This window comes from Alosa alosa, chromosome 6, assembly GCF_017589495.1.
Source record: "Alosa alosa isolate M-15738 ecotype Scorff River chromosome 6, AALO_Geno_1.1, whole genome shotgun sequence".
NCBI classification, from domain to species: Eukaryota; Metazoa; Chordata; class Actinopteri; order Clupeiformes; family Clupeidae; genus Alosa; species Alosa alosa.
Genome location: NC_063194.1, coordinates 30706265 through 30720005, shown reverse-complemented (window position 1 = coordinate 30720005; position 13741 = coordinate 30706265). Strand labels below are relative to the sequence as shown.

The 13741-nt window shown below is 39.4% G+C and overlaps 1 protein-coding gene across 1 annotated transcript in view; it reads left to right on the top strand.

The window, feature by feature from the left end:
- The window catches only part of LOC125296740 (integrin alpha-M-like), a 40325-nt gene extending 27225 nt beyond the window's left edge, over window positions 1-13100 (top strand). The window contains exons 18-30 of the mRNA XM_048246816.1: window positions 520-651; window positions 1109-1182; window positions 1880-2018; window positions 2115-2213; window positions 4339-4418; window positions 4533-4619; window positions 4752-4830; window positions 6668-6766; window positions 7795-7881; window positions 9769-9879; window positions 10257-10370; window positions 10676-10786; window positions 11654-13100. Coding sequence (XP_048102773.1) covers window positions 520-651; window positions 1109-1182; window positions 1880-2018; window positions 2115-2213; window positions 4339-4418; window positions 4533-4619; window positions 4752-4830; window positions 6668-6766; window positions 7795-7881; window positions 9769-9879; window positions 10257-10370; window positions 10676-10786; window positions 11654-11737 — 1296 coding nt within the window. The 3' untranslated portion in view covers window positions 11738-13100. The remainder of the gene's footprint in view (window positions 1-519; window positions 652-1108; window positions 1183-1879; window positions 2019-2114; window positions 2214-4338; window positions 4419-4532; window positions 4620-4751; window positions 4831-6667; window positions 6767-7794; window positions 7882-9768; window positions 9880-10256; window positions 10371-10675; window positions 10787-11653) is intronic.
- The last annotated feature ends 641 nt before the right edge of the window (window positions 13101-13741 follow it).

Sequence of the window (13741 nt, the reverse complement as noted above, 5' to 3'; positions counted from 1 at the left end):
ACTTGTGACTGTTTGCTGATAAGATGCAAGCTTGTGATGCAGAGAAACTTCTCTGTATAATGAAACGCTGGTTGTTAGTGATTGGTTCAAAGCGGTTCAAAGGAACTCCAACGATTTTAAACCTCAAACTGTGCCCTCTCACCCAGAAATAAACGTTTGTCTATATGGATCTAGGCCAGACAAGGATACGTCGGCAGGATCATTTAAAAGGGAACCGCGATTACACTGTGCGTCTGTCCTAATTCTGATACCGTGGCAGCATTAATTTAGCAACAACTGCATTTAAAACCTTTGTTTACAAAAGAATATGTTTGCTGTACATCTGAAACAATTTGGTATAATGCACCAATTTCAGATGGATCTGAAGACCGAATTCAAATTTGCAAATTCAAAATTCATTTTTCCTAACACCATTTTGGGTTTTGTCAGGATTCACTCAGATTAGGTAAATGCTTTACTCACAAAGTATTATTACCTTCATCATACACTCACCGACAGTGATTCTTTGTCTTCTTCCAGTGCTCCCCAGAGGATGTTGTGAATCCTGTGGACGTCCGGGTAGCCTTCTCCTTCGAGGGGCTTCCTATCCCGTCTGCAGAGCAACTGACACCAAAACTGTCCAGCAGTTCCCCTATTACCAAAGATGAGAAGGTAAGAGTCTCTGCAATGGGCCGGGATACAGTTTTGTGTTCATTAAGACTGTATCTCAACTCATGATTCATATTACTATGACCAAAATACATAGGAACAACTAGGTATATTGCAAAACTGATTCTGATATCTATTAAAGGATAATTCCGGTATTTAGCACTTTGAGCCCCTTTTCTGGTTTGTTTTGGATGAATTAGAGTGGTGGACACCGAAATTTTGACGATTGGTCCTGTCTCGACTTTTCTGACTCGTTTTGAATTGCCTTTACTGCTATAGAGTGGCTGCCTATGGGCATTCACAAACATGTCCTTAAAACAACCCTTAACGTTCATTTTCAAAACTGTGCAAGTCACCAAGTGGTTAAGATGGTGATTATCTAATTATCTACAGTATGTACTCTGGCTTCAATTTTAGGCTAGTCTAATATATTTATATAATGTCTGCCTTTGTGTTCTAGTTAAACTTTGAAATTGACTGTGGAGAGGACAACAAGTGTATTGATGAAATCCATATCAACTTCAACTTCTCTGGGTAAGCCATCCAAGCACACCATTGGACTGTTCTGTTTACTCTTCGATCCTTTGGTTTTCTGTCCATTGGCATTGTAGAGGTTTCAATCAATCATGGGAAGATGTAACCAAATGTCATGGCCCCTCCACACTGATAAAATTCACTATAAAGATTGTTGCAATTATAACAAAATGATGTATTCCGATCTGCTGTCAGAGTTTCCATCTTTCACAAAATCTCTCAGAAAGTGATCCCAACAAAATAGATTTTGTTCATGTTGTTGTTGTTATAGTTTGTAGTGTGGACACTGTTATTCTTAATTGCTAGAGCAGTATTTATGTATTTTAACTCCTTAACTCCTATCTAACCTGGGCCTGGTTTCCCGAAAGCATTGTAAACCTACATGTAAGTTGTAAAGTCCCTCTTGTGAACGTCTTAATCATTATCAGGAAACGAGGCCCTGAATCATAACCCCAAGCTAGCTAACCCTACATTTTCTCATCTAGTTGTTGTTACAGTGTGCAGTACAGACGTTGCTGTTCTTAATACCTAGAGCATTATTTAAACCCATAATTATTACATTTATTATTATACTTAACACTGCCATTGTGGACAGGCCTTAACTCTCTGTTTATAAAACCCCATTACCACATGATGTAAGGGTGTGCCTCATATTATGTGGGCAGTTTCACCCAAATGTCTTGTTTTGTCCTGACAGATCCATTATCGAGGTGGGCATTGCACAGGAGATAAGTGTGGCAGTGAGTGTGGAGAATAGACGAGAGAACTCCTACGACACCCGTGTGTTTCTTTCATACCCTCCTGGTCTCTCCTACAGGACCTTCACCAAGAGCCAGGTGAGGGAAAACAGGTCTTTAGAACAGTAACCTTGATATGATTCTGCATGTGGAGATATAAAGGGAATGAGCTCGTATCTGTGTCTGCTGCTGCAGGGCAGGGTGGAGTGCACTTCTCTAGACAGTACAGATGGAGTCACCCTGGGAAAGACGGACTGCAGCATCAACAGACCCATCTTGCGGGCCGGACACAAGGTTGAGGGATACCCATCTGACACACACACACACACACACACGGGCACATAAAGAGAGAGAGAAAGAGACTTCCATTATACAGTAACTAAATAATACTAAATTATTCTTAGACCAGGCCCTATGCCTAACCCTAACCATTATAAAGAAATGTTTTGCACTTTCAGTTGTATCAAGAACAACAATATTAGCTTGGTACCGTCTGGTTATTACCCTCCAGGGCTCTACAGTGCGCCCATTTCACTCGCACATGCAAGTAAAAATTATGGCATGCGAGTGCAAAAAAATATTTAGGCGCACTGGTGCAAATGACTTCTAACCATGTCAATGTTTGTCTACAAAATACACCGCAACATCGAGAAACATTACTGGTGCGTACCATATGATCACATCGCGAATGCAGCATATAAACTACATCTCCCATCAACCTTAGCAGTTTCGTGTTGTGACTAGCTAGTCACTTCTATGAAATTCAAGAGTGCGCAGAAAAAGCGGAAAGTTAGATTAGCCAGCCAAGATGCAAAATAACTAATTTCTTCAACCCACCGAATTCATCGGATATAGGAGGAACAGGATGAGATTCTGAGAATGCAGTGAGAGAAGGAAAGGTAACATGCCTAGCCCAGTTGACGTATTGGATGCAATATGCAAAATATAGCTGTAGCGAACAGGCACAAAAGTAGCCCCGTTTTCTTTAAAGGTAGAACGCTACTGACAACTCCAAGCTTCCACACATGCTTGTTTGTTTACACCAAATACAAGCTGAAGTGCAAAACGAAAGTAGGCATACCATTGGCCTACTGTCCCCATCTATGCAGATATTTCAAATAAAAATAAATATCCTTGATTAGATATGTTGGGTTATGTGGAAGAGAAAATATCTGGATTAGCTACAGATGGATTCACAAATAAATCAAATTAGCCTACATTTGGCAGGTACTTGATAAACAGGCTAAATACAAATTGGCAATGCTTTATACTATTTTATATTATTATACGGCTCTTCACAATGCTAGTAGAACGCTCCATTGACTTGAATGGGATTTCCCAACATTCTACGGTAAAATAAATTCATGTAATTACCGCTGCAAACATATAATTACCGCTGTCAATGGCAACGGGTTTTGTGCTGCTGATCATATCACTCCGCCAAGTATTCGGTCACTTTTTTGCATTGGAACTTCATTCAAAAGTGAAAGCAGACAGTTGATCAGCTGTGTTCTAAAGAATGTTTGAATCAAGTTCAGCGTGTGTTGCGAACTATTTGTTTCTCAGCAAAAGCCACGACGAAACGGTAACAATTAAGTGTAAAGCGACATATCGTGGAGTTTATTTTTTTCGTTTTGGCAAGTAGCCGTATAATAAGCGCGATAATGTATAGAACGCCGGTCATTATGGGAAAATAAGTCCCTTCAGGGCTGGCGCGTCGGGGTCCGGTTCGCCCTGTCAGGACTTATTTTCCCCATAATGACCGGCGTTCTATACATTATTCCTTACTTAACAAAATGTAGAAAAATAGAACAGACTGAAAATAAAGTAGGCACTAATATTACTTATTCTTTAAAATCTTGTTTCCTGTAAATGTCGTCAGTCATTCATAATCTTCGCAATTGGTACACTGGCATGTTTAACTGTTAGCTGCAGTGTAATGCTAGATTATGTGTAAATTAAGTACAGAACTGACTGTGCACCCACATTTTTGTCTGTGCTCCTAAATTTTTTAACTTGGGCGCACAAGTGCTCCTGGAAAAAAATGTTAGTGTAGAGCCCTGCCCTCAGTCTGTGGGGACCAGAATTGTATGGGGACCAGAAATTTGTCCTCATAAGGGACCTCTTGACAAGTTTTACTAGTAGGAACTTTGTTGTCCTCATATTGGTTCCTTTACAAAACCACACACAAACACACACATGTACACATTTAAAATGCAAATGGAGGCAGTAGTAAGGCAAGACAATGTTTGATATGAATATGTCAGGTGAAACCAGACCATTAAGTTGGGACCAGAAATTTGTCCTCATAAGGGATCTCTTGACAGGTTTTACTAGTGGGGATGCACACACACACACACACACACACAGGAATGTGCAAATGAATATACCAACTCTAAATTATCTTTATTTTCTTCAGGCTGATTTTGTTGTTCAGTATGGAATTGGTGAAAGCAGCCATTTTGGTGACAGAGTCACCATGCGGGCCCTGGCTTCAAGGTAAATTCTGAGGACTTAGGGTAGAGCATAGCTAGGTGTTTGTTTTAAGAAATCCTCATTGTTTAAATATGTGTCAACTATCAATATTTGACTGACAGATGTAATCTCTTCCAGTGACAACGATGAACATCATTCCAGTAGCCAGTTGTCCAAAAGTCTGGACATTGGGGTCAAATACAGCATTTATGTAACTCTGAACAGGTCGGTGTTCATGAACACACTCTCAACATTTGATTTGTACAAGCTACCATGAAGACCATAAGTGATGGATCATTGATGACCACCATTATTTCAACACTATTTAAATTCAGTCTCTTTCTTGTACTTTCCCAGTTTTAAAGGTACCACGAACTACATTAATTTCACTGCAGGAGATAATCGCTTGCAAAAACCAGTGATACAAGAATTAGAGGTAGAGTAGACCATATCAAGCACACACAAGCACACATTCATGTCTTATGTCTTTCTAAATCTACGTCTCCAAAGATATCCAATGTTCTCTATACATTCTGAAATATTTACTTAACTCTTACACTGTGTGGCAGCCCTTTGTATGACACTGTACACACCATCATCGATTCACATGCTGTTATGGAAACCATACCATGAATAAAAATTCTAGAGTCTAGAGTTTAATTTCTAGAATACATATGTAAATATTAGAGCAGTGTTTCCCAAATGTTTTTCTCATGCTGCCACTTCACCAACAATAGCAAATAATTTTTTGGCAATCTAGCCCCCAATTTCTCATCAATCTACATACGCATAAGCTAACTGGCTAATTTGTTTTGTTTTTGTGATGGGGCGTCAGAGGCGGACAGAGTACACAGCTTCATTACTTGAGTAAAAGTACAGATACCCTTTGCTAAATTTTACTCAAGTACAAGTCAAAGTACAACAGTCAGATGTCTACTTAAGTAAAAGTACTGAAGTACTTGTTTTTAAAAGTACTTGAGTATCAAGAGTACAAGAGTAGCCTACATTTTCTAAATATTGCATTACTACTGCCACAGTGCTTACATTTATGTACAGAAACGTCCTACATGGAGTTATGAAAAATGTTAATGTTAATACCTTGGAGAATGTAAAAGGAATTGAAAGTAAAATCAAGTCATTTTCATCTTTTTACCATGTTGCAGTATTTCTAATACATGTATTTAAAATACGTATTTCAAATACAAAATACTATTTTGTAATTGAAACACTTGAAGCGAAAACTATCATTAACTTGTTCAGAAAATTGTCTGGCGAGGTGGGGCCACCGGTTGGCACATTCCCGGGACGGACCTGCTGCGTCTTCATCCATTGTTTCGTCCATGGTTTCGTCTCTTATCTAAATCTGACCATGGAGTTGACTCTGGCGGAAAGCTGAAGGTGATTGCTGATAGGCTGTCCCAATCAGTGGCGCCTGCACAATCCAATCACGTTTGAGAGGGAAACAACAAATTGAGGGTTTCCGAGATTTTTCTTTTTTCCTTTTTTTTTAGAAGAAGTAACGGGTAGTCACGGTTATGGATATAAATGTAGTGGAGTAAAGAGTACAATATTTGCCTCTCAAATTCACTTGAGTAAAGTCATGAGTACTCCCCAAAAATGATACTCGAGTAAAGTACAGAACCCTCAAAATTGTACTCAAGTACTGTACTCAAGTAAATGTACTCCATTACTGTCCGGCGCTGTGGGGCGTAAGCTAACTGGCTAAGCTAACTGGCTAATTTGTTTTGTGTTTGCAATGGGCTGTGCCTGGGTTGATGGTGGTTGGCTAGGGTTTTTATGTTTATGGTTCAGTGCACATCAACGGGACGGACCAACCTAGCCAACCTAGACCATGCCTAGGCTGGTTAAGAGTATTTTGGGTATGGGATATTTCAATGTGGTAATATGGTGGCAGCATGGAGGGGAGTGTCTTCAAGACGCTGGTTTCACTGTTAAGCCTTCATGAGGTGTCTTGGGCCTAACTTAACGAAACATCAGTGAATGAGGGTGCCCACTTGATAACCCCAATGACATGCCGCATATATACTGCTGTTGGATGGGCCATTTGTCTTGTGTTTGTGACCATTTCTTGGCAGATTTGTGGGTAGCTTTTTAAAGTTAATTTGAGTAGGGGCTTCTGAATGTGTTTTTACCTTGGATTTTGGCACAAGGGATTTTAACATCTAATCCTGTGTATTAATGTAACAATACAAAAAACAAAACAATTTCTGTTAAATAAGTGTTTTGTTATTCTCACTCTCTCTTCCTTTCAGGTGACAAACCAAATCAGAGGACTCAATCTTACTGTTGTAGTTCATGTTCCAGTAAGACTCCAAGGCAAAGATATCTGGACCAATGTGGACAGTTTGCAAGTGTGTGCAATAGTATTCAATATAGAATAATGGGTAACACTTTACTTGACGGGTGAGTTCATAACACATTCATAGCAGCTGTCATAAACTGCACATAAAGCATTCATGACTGTTTCATGAGACATGACATACCAAACATTCATACCAAACCTTTCATGAATGTGAAAGACAGAACGATGTAAACTTGTCAAAATAAAAGTGCAACAATCGCAAAGCAGCATTGCCGTTTTTCTCTCCAGCCTTTGTAAATATTTTATGAATATCTTATAAAGTCTACATCGAATGTCACTTTACTATACAAGTTGTGAAGTATTCGTAATCACTGAGTTTAACACTGGGAGGTAAACTAGCCTACATTCAGCTGACCTGTATTTATGTAACCTGGAACGGTTAGACATTCCCAGTAGCAAAAGATGAGAAATCATCTGCAAAGGTTACATCATAAAACAAAATCATTTTTATGAAACAAAAATGATTTGCTTAACCATGTTCTGTCTTTTCGGCGCTGGAGTAGCAGCCCATTGACTCAGATGTGATCAGATAAGAGGTTTGGAACAAAAACGGCAATGCTGCTTTGCGATTGTTGGACTTTTATTTTGACAAGTTGTCGTCGTTCTGTCTTCCACATTCATGAAAGGTTTGGTATGAATGTTGAGTCATGTCTAATGAAACAGTCATGAATGCTTTATGTGCAGTTTATGACAGCTGCTATGAATGTGTTATGAACCCCACCGTCAAGTAAAGTGTTACCGAATAATGCAATACATACTAGCAATTGTGTCTACGTAGCTTTGGCAGATGTCTAAAAAAAATATTTTTTTTCTCGTTGAAATACAATACTTTCATAAGTTCATCACCTTTTAGATAAATATTTTAATACGTTTCCAGAAATACAACTATTATAATAATAATCAGTCATGTGTTGAATTTCCTGTAATTCCCTATCATGCCCTGTTAGATTTTTGGATTTATCCATTTATGTGTTTAATAGTATCTCTGGCAGACTGTGTATTTCTATTCTTCATTAGATCCAGGGATGCTCTAGAGGGCGTGAGAGGAATCCAAACATCATAGACCTGAAGCAGACCTTCAAGGACAACAAGGAGCCTGATGTGGTGATTAGAAAAACATTGATTAGCATTTCACACAACCTCAAGGCCAGTTTACACCAGAACCATTTTTATGTGTTTTTCAGTCACCCATCTCATATCTCTCGGGGAGTTCTTTGCCCCTCGCCCTCGTCCATTAATTCCGTATAACAGGACACCTCGGCGGCCGTTATCCCTTACATACTGTCTGACAAGTGAAGAACTTCACTTCTATTTTTAGTGGATGTGAAGTGTACACTTACAAAACACATTGTTATGTCATGTCTGAGACGGAGGCAGTGTAATATCATTAATTAACATTTCCAACACAAAACAATTCTGAACATCTTGCTCAGAATGTAAATTCCCAGTAATATGAGGATTTTTTCTGTGGTTCTACTCTAACAGTTCCTGTTATAGTATAGCAATGTAATAGCTAAAGTTGAGTTAAAAATAAAAGTGTTTCAGATATTTCCCTACGTATACATCCAAGATGGGAAGAGCCTACCTCCCATTGGAAAAACTCTGGCCTCAGAAAGTCAAAGTCCTACTTGGGTCTCTACCTGTGGATTTAAGTAGCGTATCTATGAGTCGTGTATTGCGCTAATTAGAATCACCTTGGAGCAAATGGTAATTCAACTTTTAGTTCCTGAACCCGGAGCTTTTTACCTCTCTGTGACCTAACTCCATTCCCAACACACCTTCATAGTCCTACACAGGGACATACACAGAGATTTTGTGGGGCAGGGCTCAAGTAAAAAAAGGGCAGAATAAAAATGCTTTAAAACAAGTAGGTGACATGCTAGCAAATCTGACTAACAGATGTATTAGAATATCCTCAACACTCATGCAAATATTTGATACTCAACATATTTCTACAAAAGACTCAGTTCACAGACACAAAGGTCTTCGTTATTAGTAGTAATGTACAATTCCCTCTTTCTACCCTCTGTTTGCATCTGTAGGCTAAATTTCTCACTAAAACCAGTTAATATGTATTTAAACGGAAGATTTCAGGGGAGACATGCTGTCTTCATGTAATTAAAGGAACACTATGCAAGATTTTTACCTTAACCCTTAAAAACCCGATTGACGCATAGTGCATCAAAAAACACATCCTTTCTTCTCTGTTACATTGCTCCGCAACTGTTCATCGCAGCACACTTGTCTGTACTTCACCCTCTGCAGCAGCTCAGGAGAGCTTTGCTACAACATTATCAAGTGGTTTCAGTTTCTCTCGCACATTGCATTGAATGAACGCCTACCATTTAATTGTGTTTGATGGCACCAAATTAGCATGTATTTCCTCCTGATTGCGAAAATGTTTCTTTTCTTTTTCTGTCGGTCCGCGGTTCCTTGAGAATTTGACTGCGGCTCCGTAGACCAGTGGTCTCCTTGTCCATAGTTTGAGAAACGCTATGCTGCATCACAGCAAAGATTCTAGAGGCCCAGTGCAACTCCAAAAAGAAGGACAAATGAGCGTCTGGCTTGAGGCTGCGCCTAAATCTGGACGTATGGCCACCCTAGTTCATCACCACTCACCTGTCCCCTCCAAAGAAACACCACCACAATTGGGCTGGGTGCTGAGAGGGGCTGCCTGTCTGCTTGATGTGACCTGCTGGCTGTGCAAGACCTCATATTTAGCTTTTAGTATTTTTGACAGGGAAGCTGTGTGCAGTCAGGAATATGTATAGTCACCTTTTTTTTAAGCACTCCAGAAAAAAGGGCCACTTTCTCTCCTGGAAGAAAAAGGACAGGGGCTCGTGGGTCTATGTATGTGCACGTGCTTGGTCCTGCATCCCTCTGTGGGAACGCTGACAGTTGAGGAGCTTTTGATTGAAGTGTATGGACTCACCACTGCACTGCTGTCCCCCTGGTCTTCCTCTCTCCCTGTTCCCCTTGTCTCTCCCCCAGAACTGCTCCATTGCCGTGTGTCTGGAGTTCAGGTGTAACTCCTACATGATGAGAGACGACCAAAGACACTACAGCATCTCAGGGAACGTGAGCTCCGAATGGATCGAACAGGTGCTGGATTTGTCAGACAACTTGAAAGGGTTAAAAGTTAATGTCACCTGTCGCTAAAAAAAGCATTTATCTATTCTCTACAAAGGTTCTGCACCTGGGGTATTCACAGAACAGCATTAAATGGAGTGGGGTGGGCATTAGGGTTAAAACATGCAGTAGAAGTCTTAGCCAGACAGTTTTAAGAAACATTGATGTACATGTATATGACAATACATTAATAGTAATGAATATCCATCATGTGATTCAATTTGTTTCAGGGAGATATTTTTTGCACCTCCTAGTTTTTGTACATTTTGTCCATGCTTTTTATCTTTAATATTGTAATTTTCCAACTTAATATTTTCCTCTCCTCTTTCTTATCTCTCTATATTACTCAGACTGGCCTGCGTTCTGCTTTGTTTCACTTGGTCAGCTTAGCTACACTGGAGTACGATGACAGCAAGTACATCTTCTACTCAACAGACTCTTCCCACCAGGCACCAGTCTCCAAGGTAACCAGACAATACAATTTTCATTTTTACATTTAGAGTTAAAATTATGCAAAGCAATGATGCAAAGCATCTCAAAATTGAGAAAGTATCTCAAAGTTCTGACTTAGTATCAACACTTTGACTTAGTAGGCCTGTCTCGATATTTTTACTTTCTATCTCAAATCTCAAAATTCTCAAAAGTATCTATGAATTTGTTCTTACTTTGTGGCCATTTTTCTTTTTTTTTTTTTATGTGGCAGAAAGGGGCTTTCATAGGTTTGCATTACTGTGTCACGTTATTGTAAAGTTGTGCATGTGCCCTGCAGATTGAGACTCTTGTGGAGGTCTATGACAAGCCAGACCTAACTAAGGAGATCATTGGTGGAGTGGTGGGTGGCCTCATCCTATTGGCTCTCATGACTGCTGGCCTCACCAAGGTAACCAGTCAACACTATACACATATAATTGTTTTACAATTAAAGCATAACTCTCCCCAAAATGCATCCTAGGGTGTTTTTGTGAATGTACTCGAGTCAAACTTTCATTTAAAAGCATAATTACGTCGGAAGCTTCACTTTTAAGCTCGTATGTGTTGTCGTTTTCGGGTCAAATGGCCTTTTGCATGGGAATCCTAGGGGCGCTACTATTTTGATACATGATCGTGTCAAAATCGCTATTTTTAAAACACTCGACACAACATGAAATCGAAGTAACATGATGATCCAAGTATCATCAGTGTCTCTACACATGAACTCGAGCATTGAGAACATTGTTTGTGTACACAGAGTTTACTAAAAGAAAGGTTTTGAACAACTCACTTGGTTTTTCTGCTCGCCGCCATCTTGCCAGTAAAGGAGTGAGTTGTTCAAAACCTTTCTTTTTAGTAAACTATGTGTACACAAACAATGTTCTCAATGCTCGAGTTCATGTGTATAGACACTGATGATACTTTAATCAAAGTTTCATGTTGTGTACGCTTTAAGGGAACTCCCTAGAGTTTTATGTTTAGCAGAAATTAGCGATAGCTCCAGCATGGTATAGCTCAATGACTACTAGCCAAACAAACAAACTAAACAATAAACATTATATACATACATAAACAAACAAACAAATAAACACACAGAGACCAGGCAACATTTAACATGTACTCTAATTATTTTCATTTGTGTTGTGCTCAACCGTGTCTGTTTATCAGTCTTTCTATTCCATTCTTTGTTTATCAGTCTTTCTATTCCTTTCTTTCTATTCCATCTTCTGGTCTGTATACATTTCTAACAATCACTGTCCTTTGTCTTTAATTGCAGTCGGGCTTCTTCAAGAGTCAGTACCAGCAGAAACTAGAGGAAGCACAAGGAGAAGAGGCATCACCGCAAGAAGCAGCAGAATAACAGTCTCTCGCGAGTTTGACAGCGTATTTTGCAGACAGTGTATGCTCGCTGTGACCAGAGCAAAGCCAGATACACAAAGTGAGGCCGAAGTTAATTAATAAAAGATGGATAGATAGGTCAGAATTTAAGGTTGCATGTGATTGGCTTATTCACTTCCACTTCATCGGAGAGGTCTCACCCATTTCAGAGTCTCTGCCTTGACATAGCTTCCTGCTACCTACTGTATATTGCCCCGGCTCGGGCCCTGTGTGTGTGCATATGTGTGTGTGTGTGTGACTGTGTTCAAAAAATGATGGTGCAAAATATGTATACCGGTATATATATAAAAATAATCATGCTTAATCAATTTGTTTGTAAGAGAATGAATAATTACTTATACGTCTCAGTTGTTTGCTTCTTCAAGGCCGCTTCCCAAACTCTCAACACCACCCACAGGTGAAATAAACAATTACAGGGTCACCAGGTTCCATGACTGATCAGCCTGCGTTCTAACAGGGAAGCTACAACGGGTGCTAACTTTAGCGTCCTGTATGCGACGCGTAAAAACCATTTCAGAAGACTGGTCTATTTTTTTCAAATGTACGCACCGCTATCTAGTCTGGTGTAGCTACTTACATTAATTATAGTGGAAGCTAATTGTTGCAGCAGACGCAACGCGAACGGAGCGCTTCAGTTACGCACCTGATGTAGCTTCCCTGTAAAGGATTTTTGCATACATTTCTCATGTTCCTGCAACCCACCAGCACCTGGCAACCTGAATTAGCAGTGCACAGGGGTTCTTTTACCTGGTAATCTGAAGTAGCAGTGCACAGGGATTCTTTTACCTGGTAACCTGAAGTAGCAGTGCACAGGGATTCTTTTACCTGGTAACCTGAAGTAGCAGTGCACAGGGATTCTTTTACCTGGTAATCTGAAGTAGCAGTGCACAGGGATTCTTTTACCTGGTAATCTGAAGTACCAGTGCAGAGGGATTCTTTTTATTAAATATACAGGGGTTTTATTAAATATACAGGGGTTTTTGAAGGGGTGTAGCACAGAGAAAATGATGAACATGAAAACTATAATGAGTGAAATAAGTGTTTGTGGGACATGCAGCTCAAGCAGTAGGGCTGTGAATTTGTATCTACTGCTCTTTTGGATGGTGAATTTATACATCATAATGTTTGTAGACCTAAATGTGTTTACATTGAGGCCCATATACTTCCCATGTGTGTCTTCTGGTTGTATACAGTACTCTCATGATAATATCTGTAAAGCTTATGGTTTTGTGTTTCTTTCTTATATACACCGTTTGCCAAAACAATTTACTTGTGTAGTTTTAAAGTGTGTTATAATCTCATTAAATGCTGGTAACTAACTGCTACCTAAAGTAATCCTTGAGTTCAAGTTTGTTCGAGTGAGAAATCAAGTTAATTGTGACCACCCCTGAAAGCCCCACCAAGTTCTGCACCCCAAAAGTTTCAGAGAAAACAGGCAATCACATACATTATATACAGTAAATGAGGCCTGTATTCAGTGAGACTAGCTCTGCAAGATTGTGTGCTCTGCATCACACTGCATGCAAAATGGCCTATATAGGCAAATTGACATTTATATAAATGTCAAAATTAATATATACATATATGACACTAGATAAGTGTCAAACCATGACTTCTCACCACAATACACACCATGGTATCATAGAAGAGCGGTTCACACTAACCAAGAATATCACCTTTGCTTTTTCTGTACTTCTGTGATGAAATGACAAGACAGACACTCTTATCTCGTCTGTCATCTAGACCGCATGTTTTTTAATATTTTCCAGTGGAGACTTCCCCTTTTTGTAGATGTCAGTTCTGCTTTTTGCAATCCAACCCTTTTTGTAGATGATAAGTAGATATGCTGGTTTAAAGTGAGGACCAACAGGCCTACATTGAAATGTTCAACTTTTGCTGCACTATCGGTTAAATAAAATATAATAAAATAAATACAATTCACTGAGTTCAACACAAACTTATTTTC